Source organism: Moschus berezovskii, chromosome 19 (genome assembly GCF_049115385.1).
Source record: "Moschus berezovskii isolate FMDL1 chromosome 19, NW_MosBer_1.0, whole genome shotgun sequence".
NCBI classification, from domain to species: Eukaryota; Metazoa; Chordata; class Mammalia; order Artiodactyla; family Moschidae; genus Moschus; species Moschus berezovskii.
In genome coordinates, this window is record NC_142478.1 from 20,407,752 (window position 1) to 20,420,386 (window position 12,635).

A 12,635-nucleotide genomic window follows, 5' to 3' on the forward strand; every position below is an offset into this window, starting at 1 on the left:
CATCCAGCCATCTCATTCTCCGTCGTCCCCTTCTCCTCCCGCCCCCAACCTTTCCCAGCATCAGAGTCTTTTCCAGTGAGTCAACTCGTCGCATGAGGTGGCCAAAGTATTGCAGTTTCAGCTTTAGCGTCAGTCCCTCCAATGAACATCCAGGATTGATCTCCTTTAGAATGGACTGGTTGGATCTCCTTGCAGTATAAGGGACTCTCAAGAGTCTTCTCCAACACCACAGTTCAAAAGCATTGATTCTTCAGCGATCAGCCTTCTTCACAGTCCAACTCTCACATCCATACATGACCACGGGAAAAACCATTGCCTTGACTAGACGGACCTTGGTTGGCAAAGTAATGTCTCTGCTTTTTAATATACTATCAAGGTTGGTCATAACTTTCCTTCCAAGGAGCAAGCGTCTTTTAATTTCATGGCTGCAATCAGCATCTGCAGTGATTTTGGAGCCCAAAAAAATAAAGTCTGACACTCAAAAGCCTCTTGATGAAAGTGAAAGAGGAGAGTGAAAAGGTTGGCTTGAATCTTATACCTTCAGCTTTATTTTCAAGTTAAATATGCAATATGTTAGAAATAAATAATTAGATGTAATGAAATCATACTTTAAAATACAACAAATCTTTTAAGAATCATAAATACAAAAGAAAATAACATGCTTATAAAATAATGTTCAACTATTGAAATAATACTCTATTTTATTCAAAATTAAGCACTAAAAGTAAAAAATGTAGTATGCTGATAAAGTTCTATGTAAATAAGCTTACAAATCATAGTTTCTGAAAAACTAAGTGAAACGTTACAGGTCCTAAACTTTCCAATTTATTTATATGTCTTGCAAGTGGTTTAAACCGTTGATCCTCCTTAGTTATCAAAGTTAATTTCCTGAGAGTATTCACGATTCTAAACTTGCTTCTTACTTGTCTCAGCAAAAGTGGTAATTCTTAATACTGAAGCAGATATATGATTTTGCTTCATCATCCTCAAACTTCATTAATGCTTTAAGCTTTGCAAGGAACAGATATATTTAATTTTTAATATTTTTGTACTCTTTCCCATGTTAATGGAATGAATAACTATATATAAGGGTTATATTTTGATATGTGGTATAAACACTGAAGAGTTATTGGGCTTTGTTTATTTTTTCTCCATAGGAAAGCTATTTAAATCTGAAGATTTAACTGACTTTGTACGTTTTTTTTTAATGTTCTACAAAGATAAACCTGTAGATTTGCTCTTGGGGGACATTTTTCTGGTAAAGATGTGTACCCCAGGAGAAGCTCTTGTGAGTATTTCTTTACTTTGTATTTTTAGGAAAATGCTATCTCTCTGATGTAATTACCTAAATTTTGTTTACAAATTTTAGTGCATCAATTTTTTTGACTGGATATTTATATATATTTTAAAAAAGAATCAATATAAACATATACCTATTACAAATATTATTTCAAAGTATATCACCTAAGTATAAAAGATGAGACTACAAAATTTTTAGAAGAAAACATGGGAAAAAAATCTTTGGGACCCAGGATTAGGTGAAGAATTCTTAGACATGACACAGAATGCTTGATCCATTTTTAAAAGTTGATAAATTGGACTTCATTAAAATTGAAACCTTTTGTGTTGCAAAATTTACTGTTAAGAGAAGGCACCACAGGATATGAAAAGATATTTGTAAATTCCATATCTCACAAAGACTTGTATTCAGAATATATAGAGAATTTTCAAAACTCAACAACAGGAAAATAATCCAGTTGAAAAACAGGCACAAGACTTGAACGGGCTCTTATCAAGGTATTTTCTCCCTTACCACAGTAAGCAATGAACTCAGCTTTGCTTCATCAACAAGTTATTTGAGTGGTATTTTGGGCAAGCAAGAATTTGATAATACCATCCTACTGAAACTTTTATTAATAGATTAAAGGTATTAATATATTTCCCATATTTTAAGTCCTCAACTAACTTTATCTGAACTTTAGTTTCAAATTAACTGTACATTATTTAATGACTTTACAGTTTTAAAAACAATTTTAATACAGTATTTTCCTACATGTTCACATCAGTAGAAATTAATTTAAATAAGCCTGCTATTTAACATTATTATACACATAAACTTGAGATGTATTATAATGAATTTTATATGTATACATTACATAAATAATGATAGTAATCATAATAATTTTTTAAACTATTGATGTATAGTTGATTTACAATGCTGTATTAATTTCTACTCGGAGAAGGCAATGGCAAGCCACTCCAGTACTATTGCCTAGAAAATCCCATGGATGGAGGAGCCTGGTAGGCTGCAGTCCGTGGGATGGCTAAGGGTCGGACACGACTGAGTGACTTCACTTTCACTTTTCACTTTCACACATTGGAGAAGGAAATGGCAACCCACTCCAGTGTTCTTGCCTGGAGAATCCCAGGGATGGGGGAGCCTGGTGGGCTTCCGTCTGTGGGGTCACACAGAGTCGGACACGACTGAAGTGACTTAGCAGCAGCAGCATTAATTTCTACTGTACAGTAGAATGATTCAGTTATACATATACATATATATATACATTCTTTTCCATATTCTTTTTCCATTATGGTTTCTTAAAGGATGTTGAATATAGTTCCCCGTACTATGCAGTAGGACCTTGTTGTTTATCCATTAAATATATAATAGTTTGCATTTGCTAACCCCAAACTCCCAATCCATCCCTTCCCCACCCCTTCTCCCTCTTGGCAACCACAAATCTGTTACTGAGTTTGTTTCTGTTTTGTAGATAAGTTCATTTGTGTCATATTTTAGATTCCACATTTAAGTGATAGCATATGACATTTTTCTTTCTCTGACTTTCTTCCTTGGTATGATCATCCCTAGGTCCATTCATGTTGTTGCAAATGACATTATTTCAATTTTTATGCCTGAGTAATATTCCATTGTATATATGTACCACATCTTCTCAAATGCTTGTTTTTAATAGGGGTGATAATGTCACAGGCCATCTTTCTTATTTTCATTTTTAAGAAGATTATCCAAATCTTTTTCCATGAAGTATAATACTGTTTTTTTTAAAAATCATACATGTTTTAAGGAGTAATTAAAGAGAGAGTAATTTAGTTTTGAAGTTAATAATGAATGGGGGAGAGAATAATGTAGACCAAGAGAAATGGATAGATGGGAAAATATTGGAAAGTTTATGTTACTAGAATAAAGAGAGAGGAGAGAAAAATTATAGTTCACACAATAAAAGCCTGATTTTCTGAGCTTTCCAGATGACTCAGTGGTAAAGAATCCGCCTATAATGTAGGCGACACACAGGAGACTTGGGTTCCATCCCTGGGTTGGGGAGATCCCTTGGAGTAGGAAATGGCAATCCACTCCACTATTCTTGCCTGGAAAATTTCATGGACAGAGGAGCCTGGCAGGCTATAGTCTGTGGGATCACAAAGAGTTGGACAGGACTGAGCAAGCAAGCCTGATTTTCTAGTGAAATAATAGAGGTCATGAAAGAAAATACATGTTTTTGTATCTTGATTTCTTTGTTCCATTATTCTTACAAAGAAAAAGCTAAGAATTTAAATGTTTGTTTCAATTTTAAAATAGTAATATAGAATCCAGGCAAAAACTAATAAAAGGTTCTGTCACCAGTAAATGCAATAAAAACGAGTATTTGGGTTTTTACACAAGATTGTTGTTTCTCTTACAGGAAAAATGTATAGAACGAAATAAGCATATTCGTATTCGATATAAACCTTCTCTTTTCCAGCATGTGGGTATACAGTCATCATACCCTGGAAGAGAACAATATTTCAAAGTAAGTGTTTTGAAATGTAGCTGTGTAATACACAAGGTTTCATGAACTTATAAAATATTATTTAGAAGAGGAATGATGAGAACATGAGAAACTATCAAAATTGTCTAAACACAATTCATCTCATGATAGAACTATTTGTTACAAAGAGCAATCAACTTTACAAGATCCAGGTTATCTATATGGTTAGAAAAATCCAGCCTGTGTAAACTTCTATGCCTTACTCTACTCAGCTGTATAATTTAAGTAAAGAAACTAAAAAGATGCTTTGAAAATTATAGTAAAATTCACTATTTTAGTTCAATATTCAGAATTATAAAAGAATATTTCAAAAATAAAATGCCTCTATTATTGAATTTAAATGTAGCAACATTCTTTTTCAGGTCACTGTTTACCAAATGAACAAAACTTTAGCATTATTTGATTTTTAATCATTTCTAAGTTTTTCATCGTTTTTGAAAAAAATGTTATTTATAATTGACTTAGCATCTTGGTGGGGTAGAAAGAGCAAAGACTTCAGAGTCAAAACAATCAATTTTTAGTTGTGATGACCTGTTACATGAGACTGGGCAAGCCCTCCCACTCTTCTGAGCTTTCTGTGTCTAGAAAATGAGGCTGAAATTAACGAGCCTTAAGATTTCCTTCATCTCTGCAATGCTGTTGATTTGCTATCCTTCTTAGCTTCTTCTCACAACAAAGCTAATGATTGCTTTAATCCCCTCAGTTGAAATGAGGCAAACGCACACTGGCACCCTCTCATCATTCCATTCATTATTTTCCTGTCCTCTTTCCGCCTTTTCTGTTCTGTGTGTGTACTGTACTGCCCGCTTTGAAACAGCGCCTTAGAGTGTCAACTCAGTGTTCATCAGCTGTTAGCCATCAGATAAGGCGGAATTCAAGATTTAAAGTGTTTGGTGAACAAGTGTCTGGAATAGTGAAAACTTTTATGAATCTTTATCCAGAAAATAATATCATCAAAACACATAAAACATAGTCACAGGTGATGCAGACAGAAATTAGTCTATGCCTTTTTACTTGTTGATGCTATTATAAAGGGATTCTTTTTTTCCTTTATGTATCGATTTTACAAGATAAGATATTTTAACATATCTTTGTAAATTCGTGACAGATTAAGGAGAATGTACATCTAATTACTCATATTTTGATGTTATAATCTTAATTGTTTATTCTTCATATCGCATAAAACAGAAAGAAATAGCAATTTAATGATGTGTAAAATATGATTATATTAAATTATTTTAAAAATTTCCAACAGGATATCTATTATTAGGAATTTCAAATTTTAACACCTTCTTTAAAAATGATCAGAATCATTCTTTGGAAAAAATGGTATAACAAGGATTAGACTATTTCTCAACTTTCTTCATAGTGGGTAAGAGATTACATCATATTACAGAAAGTTAAGCCATCAATAATAAGGTGGTAAGTATAAAAATTGATATAAATATATAGAAAATTGTCAGATAGTCATCAATGTGTTATTTTATATCTTTATGTTTGGAATGTTTTTAAATTTTATGTGTGTAACTTTCTAACATTCACTAATATTTTGTTTCAGAAGGATCAATTTCCTTTCCCGTTTTTATCATGTATTGTAAAAGGGAATATAATATCATGTACTGTAAAAGAGGAGCTTCCTTTTCCTTTTTTATCATGTACTGTGATGTACAATGAATTTGGACACAATAGATCTGAGTTTGAAGCCACATTCTTATCAAAAGATGCACCAATATGGATAAGTCACTAAAATACTAAGATAACTGAAAAAAGCCAGGTGCCAAAGACTACATATTGTAGGATTCTATTTATATAAAATTCTAAAGCAAGCAAACCTTGCTATCTCATTATGATTTTAATTTATATATCTTTAATGACCAGTGATGTTGAGCATCTTTTCCTGTGCTTTATGTAATTTTATATATTTATATACATATGATTATGTATACTTAGGATATATCCTAAGTATATTTCATTATATGTATTTTATGAAAAATCTATTCAAATATTTGCCCATTTAAAAAATTTGGTTGTTTGCCTTTTTAGTTTTGAATTGTAATAATTCTCTTTATAGTCTGACCACAAGTCTCAGTTTTGCCTTGCTCTTTCATTTTCTTAACAGCATCTTTCAGTGAAGAAAATTTCAAGCAACAATTTTTTTTAAACTTTTTATTTTGTATTGGGGTATAGCGAGTTCACAATGATGTGATAGTTTTAGGTGAACAGTGAAGGGACTCAGCCATAAGTATACATGTATTCATTCTCCCCCTAACTCCTCTCCCGTCCAGGCTGCCACACAGCATTGAGTTCCCTGTGCTCTATGTGTACAGTAGGTCTCAAGGAATAATTTCAATTTTGATAGAATTCTCTCCTTTCAAACCTTTACTGTCTCAATATAGTTGTATCATTCATTAGCTCAGTATTCAATGATTTTATAATTATGAAGGTATGTGTGTTATTTACATTAAAACTACATTGTGTAATCTTTCTACTCATCCTTTATACACAACTTTTTTTCTTTGGGGTTTTAAGTTTGCTCTATTTCTTATAAAGCAAACTTGAAGTGTACTTATAAACCTCAGATTCTCTGTGAATTATCTAAATCTTTTCTTGATATATTTGAACATTTAAAAAAATCATGAATGAGTGTTGAATATTGCCAAATGCTTTTCTGCATTTGTATCACTTTCACTTGACAAATTTTCTCTCCTGGGGCCTTCTGACTGGCTCTGGCAGTTATCTCAGGATCCTCCTCTTTGTCTCTTGAGTTGATTCCCCTATTTTCTGGATTCTGATCCACATCATTCTTCATTTACATATTTCCTTTTGTGAAGCATCAGTCAGTCAGTTCAGTCGCTCAGTCGTGTCCGACTCTCCGCGAGCCCATGAATCGCAGCACGCCAGGCCTCTCTGTCCATCACCAACTCCCGGAGTTCACTCAAACTCATGTCCATCGAGTCAGTGATGCCATCCAGCCATCTCATTCTCTGTTGTCCCCTTCTCCTCCTGCCCCCAATTCCTCCCAGCATCAGAGTCTTCTCCAGTGAGTCAACTCTTTACATGAGGTGGCCAAAGTATTGGAGTTTCAGCTTTAGCATCAGTCCTTCCAATGAACACCCAGGACTGATCTCCTTTAGATACCCACCAGTAATTTCAGAAAAAGATTTCAGTAATCTTGAAAAAGATTGTGTGAGATGTAAAGTCTTGGAGAAATAAAACATCTTTAAATGACTTCAGTCTGTTAAATGTTAAATTAGCTGGGCAAACAATTCTGAATTGGAAATGATTCCCCCCATTTTTGAAGAAGTTCAAGGGTATAGCTATTCAAAAGTGGTTAAAACCATTTTAATTTCTGTTTCTTTATATAAGGTCCGGAGAAGGCAATGGTAAGCCACTCCAGTACTCTTGCCTAGAAAATCCCATGGATGGAGGAGCCTGGTAGGCTGCAGTCCATGGGTTCACTCAGTCAGACACGACTGAGAGACCTCACTTTCACTTTTCACTTTGACGCATTGGAGAAGGAAATGGCAACCCACTCCAGTGTTCTTGCCTGGAGAATCCCAGGGACGGGGAAGTCTGGTGGGCTGCCGTCTATGGGGTCACAGAGAGTCGGACACGACTGAAGCGACTTAACTTATATAAGGTCAATTTCCCCATCTCTAAACTTTTAAAAACGTTCTTGTATTTAAATCTGGTGGGGCTTTTTAATCTGAAAACTCAGGTTTTGATTCTTGGAAAATATTCACAGATTACTCTGTTTATGAATTTTCCCCTTTCCATGATCTTTTTAAGGAACGCATTTCCTATTTTCTATTTGAATTAATTTCTGGGAATTCTTCTAAATTTTATCTTTCTTTCTTTGTATTAGAGCTTCTTTTATTTTTTTGCAGGGGAGGACAGTTTTCATTGGCTGGTTGATTTGGTTGGTTTTTTTGTTTGTTTTGCTAATATACTTTTAATGTCTAAGAACCCCTTTTATTCTCCTAATGTCACTGCCTCTTTTTATAACATTTGGTTGTTATTTTGTGATTGAAATTTTAGTAGTTCCACTTAACCCTCTGTGAGGGCTTCCTTGGTGACCCAGGTGGTAAAGAATCTGCCTTCAGTGCAGGAGACTGGGGTTCAATCCCTGTGTCAGAAAGATCCACCTGGAGAAGGGAATGGCAGTCCTCTTCAGTATTCTTGCCTGGAGAATTCCACAGACAGAGGAGCCTGGCAGGCTTGAGGCCTCCCTGGTGGTTCAGACAGTAAAGAACCTTCCTGCAGTGCAGGAGACCCAGGTTTGATCCCTGGGTCAGAAAGATCCCGTGGAGAAGGGAATGGCAACCCACTGTAGTATTCTTTCCTGGAGAGGTCCAAGGGCCGCAAAGAGTTGGACATCATTGAGCGACTATCAACTCTCTGAGAATTGTAAAATATTTATTTTAAAATCTTTTTTTTGGTATAATTTTTATATAAAATCTTTTTGTACTTCCTGTATAGTTTCTCTTTCCTCCAGTTTTTTTTTAAAGTAAGTCCCTGTTTTCATGTTAAAGGGTTTTCTCATATATCCAGTGATGTATATTACTGGTAGGTTATATGTTCAAATGCAGAGAACGCTGATTGGAGGATGTAGCACATGGCTGGATTTGTCCCTTTCACTGTGGGAGGAGTGGCTAGGTCCTTCCTTTGGGAAGTCTTCCTATGTTAGTATCTTTAAGTCTTGCTGAAATTGTTAGAGAATATGAGAGCCATGTGGGTAAAGACAGAGTTTTCAGTATTCACTTTGTCAAAATTCATTTATTTATTCTGTTTTTCATTACTGCCCCTACTCTGGTTTGAGTCTAGATACCCTGTTTTCCTTTTTAGAGCATTATCCTTCAAGAGTGGAGAAAAGAGAGTCATCTGAAATCAAGTGGCCAGAGACGGTCTCTAGAGCTCTAACCACCTCTCAGGCAGACTTGCAAGTCATCCCCATGGTTTTGCCCACTTTCACCTCCATGCCTAGCAGTACGTGGCTGGTTTTCCCCTGCAGATTGCTTGTCCATTTCCTGCTGGAGACTTGAGATTCAGCTTTCTCAGACATCGTTCATTTTGTTGCCTTTGCCTTCTCTCTCACTCTGTTGGTAAGATCATGCATTTTCTAAATGGCCCTCAACGTCATTTTAAGTGTGAGTTCAAGAAAGAGTGAAAGTACTTGTGTCTGATTCACCATTTTATTAGGCAGACTACTAGTTCATTCTTGCACCTTTTCCTTCGCAGTCTCTTCATTTGTTTTTAAACCTCAGAACACTAAATCTTAATTTCCAGGACTTCCAGTTCATTCTTTTTATGTATTGTTGTTTGTTGTTCAATCGCTCAGTTGTGTCAGACTCTGCGACGCCGTGAACTGCAGCACACCAAGCTTCCCTTTATCCTATCTCTCTGAGAAAAGTAATTACACTTCAAATCAGTACCTTAGTACCAGTGTAATTCGTTATTTCAACTGCTTCCTGTACTTAACACCTGTTGTTAATCCTGCACCGTTGCCGTCCTCCTTCATTCTCTTCTGTTCTCGAGAGAAACCGAGAAGTGCAGCTCACAGAAGGTCTCCATCCAAAAAGTTCCACGTTAGATTCTCAGAGGAGAGATACTCTCATAGACAAGGAAGACAACTGAGAAGGCGGCGGCCACCTGTGGAGGAGCAGGAATTGAGGCCACACTTGCTGCCAGGCAGCTGAGATCCCTGGTGGCCTCTGGCCCCCAGGGTTCCTCCCCACATGGCCTCCTACTGCCCTGATCACCCTCCATGGCTTCCTCATGACCCGTGCACTTCCAGAGTTCCTCAAAGTGGCTTTCTGTTCCTTGCTTTATATATTATACAACCAAAAGTATGCTTTATTTATCCACAGACCACCACTTTAATGTGGGTACATTTCCATGAGCATAACTCTGCACTGGTGACTTTCAGTTAGACTTACATCATGATGAAAGCTTTTTTGTCATTTTTTAAGTGGGACTGAGATCAACAAAAACTTGAAGCAAAGATGAGATATGGTAAAGCATGTGGAGTTTTCAACATTGTAATGTTCAAAGATACCCGAACATACTATAGCTCTAAATATGAAAGATTCCCAGCTGCTTTGTGGAAATAAAGTATCAATAGCTCAGGTATTAAATTTCCCAGGCACCTTTATCCATTATCAAATCAGTCAAGTGTCTTTCTCCTCTCACAGCTCCTTTCTGAATGTTTCCCTTCTTCCATACAAGAACAAGAAGCAGACCACCACCACTCCTTTTTCCCTCCCAATTTAGGAATCTGAAGTGCTTTCAGCATCCTTTCAATCAGCTTTAGGGAAATGATGGACTGTTCATTTCCTAGGACGTTTAAATACCTAAAATTAGATGTTTCCAAACTGATGAAAGGTTGCAGAATGGATTATCCCTTCCATTTTCCAAACAGGGCATTTCAAATAAAATTCAATTATATTTAAGATTCATAGCTTTGTTTCTATTTATCAAGCAATATACACACATATAGTTAAAAGTTAATAACACGAACATAATAAAAGGCATCAGTCCCCCCTCCCCACTTTCCCTGCTCTATCTGACTCACCAGAGGCAACATTTAATCATTCCTACTTTGAATTCTCGTAGTTATCTTTCTACCGCTAATAATATGCCTGTGCTGCTAATTTTTATTTCTCCACACTATTTTTCCTGCAAGATAGATTAATATTTAGCTCAAATTCTTATTCATTTTTTCTTACCTCTTAGTTTGGGCTGCTATAACAAAAATACCACTGATTCAGTGGCTTAAACAGCAGCAATTTATTTCTGACAGTTTTGGAGGCTGGGAAGTCCAGGATCAGGGTGCCAACGTGGCACGCTATGGTCAGGGTTCTCTTTCTGGTTTGCAGATAGCTGTCTCTGGTTATATCATCACATGGCCAAGAGCAGAGAAAGCTCTGGTTTCCTTATCCCTTAAAAAGGCACTAATCTCATTCATGAGTATTCCACCCTCATGACCTAATTATCTCCCAAGGAGCCTACTTTCAAATACACTGGGGATTTACACTTCAAACATATGAATTTAAGGAAGGGTGACACAGATACTTATTTAGTCTGAGGCATATTATTACTTTGATTATTTTGCCTCTCTTTTATTTTTTTTCCTAATTTTCATTTCTGAAAGTCTTCATAATCAGACATTGAACTTAGTGAGCCAATCCTCTATATGTCATAGCTTTTATCTACTGTTTCCTGTACTTGTTTTCCTGTGTACTTGGTGGGTTCCTTGACTAACTTTTCTATTGAAGTTTTTAAAAATGTTCTTCTGTTTTTTCCTAGCATCTTGTTTGGAGGATACAGTTTTTCTCAAATTTCTGAGTATTAGTTAGATCTTTTCAATAAACAATTTTGAAGTTCTCTTCTGCATTCTGAATGAGCTGGGGTTTTTTCTATAATAAAATCAAACTATCTGCCTGTTTATTTTGATATTTTTCTGTCTTATTGCACACTTTTTCAAGTATTTGGTGATTCTTGGTTGCCTGGTGGCAATATAGATAAATTTTATTTCCTTTCCCTCACCCTCAGTCTGACCCTGCATTTATCTTCATATTCCTTTATAAAACTGAAAAGGATGAGGCTTCCTGGAGGTTTTTGGTACATTTGGAAGAATCTGTTGGTTTGCAAACTATGTTGTAGAGTGTATGAATGCCTTTTCTGTTCATTTATGCTCATTCCAGTGGAGTCTAGCTCTCCATACCTTAAACTGAGACTTGGGATATTTCAGTTTTTTTCAACTTTTGATTTTGTTAAGTAAAGTAAGATTTACATACATGTCCCCAGAGAGATAAAAGTCTCCATCTTTTCTTTAATCAAGACCACCGTAGCAACACTTTCATTGTGTTTTCCTTAATATTTACTCCTTTTACATTCTTTAAAAATCTTATTATAAAATTTTTTTCTTAACCAGTTAAATTATTTATTGTACTTCTTATATAATTCTTTTTATAAGATAAATTATATATAGTTTATTAAGCAGAAAAATAATTTAGGTTATCTCTATTCATCTAGCTTATAGTTCAAAAATAATAATCTAATAAGATAAAAATTCACCTTCATGATGAATTTGACAAATTTAAAAATTTTACCTATATCTTCAATTTAAATGTCCTTTATCATTTCATGTTCTACATCTATAATAAACATAAATAATTTCAACTAAAATGTCTCAGTACTAATAACTTCTGAAAACTCAAAGTACTTCAAGAGTCTCTGTTATTTGATAAGCCAGAGAACAGTGTGTTTGATAATTTGCTAGTGCTTTGTCCTCCACGAAAGGTCATCTTCCTTTTACTGCAGTGCACTGGGCTCAGGGCAGAGTGTTTCAATGTGTTGCAGGCAGGGTTGCCAGATTAAATACACGATGCCCAAATAACTTTGAATGTCAGTTAAACAGTGGCTTTTTGTGTGTGTGACCCATTTATTTTGTGTTAATCCTGGTTGGAGGTGATGGAAGAAGGCATCGAAGAATAGTTCCCATCAAAATACATTAACTGTTGAATAATGGCATGTAGCATGTTTGTATTTTCTTCAAAATTGTTATGTGAAGTTTTATGTGTCTCTTTTATGTAAAGATAGAGCAGATGGAGGTGGTAGCAAAAGGACAGAATAAGGAAAGAGTACTGTCAAGAAACTGTCTTGAAAATAATTACATCCTTATGAATGAATAGCATGCTACTTCTAGATATTACAGATTTCATATTTTTATTACAGGAAATATGAAAAAATGAAGCTCCGTAATACTTTAATCTTAGACCACCGTGATTTCTAATGGCATCTTTCAGAAAT

The 12,635-nt window shown here is 35.3% G+C and overlaps 1 protein-coding gene across 1 annotated transcript in view; it reads left to right on the forward strand.

Moving 5' to 3' along the window:
* Positions 1–3,949, forward strand: part of MGAT4D (MGAT4 family member D) — a 53,192-nt gene extending 49,243 nt beyond the window's left edge. The window contains exons 9-10 of the mRNA XM_088828011.1: positions 1,158–1,288; positions 3,699–3,949. Coding sequence (XP_088684137.1) covers positions 1,158–1,288; positions 3,699–3,851 — 284 coding nt within the window. The 3' untranslated portion in view covers positions 3,852–3,949. The remainder of the gene's footprint in view (positions 1–1,157; positions 1,289–3,698) is intronic.
* The last annotated feature ends 8,686 nt before the right edge of the window (positions 3,950–12,635 follow it).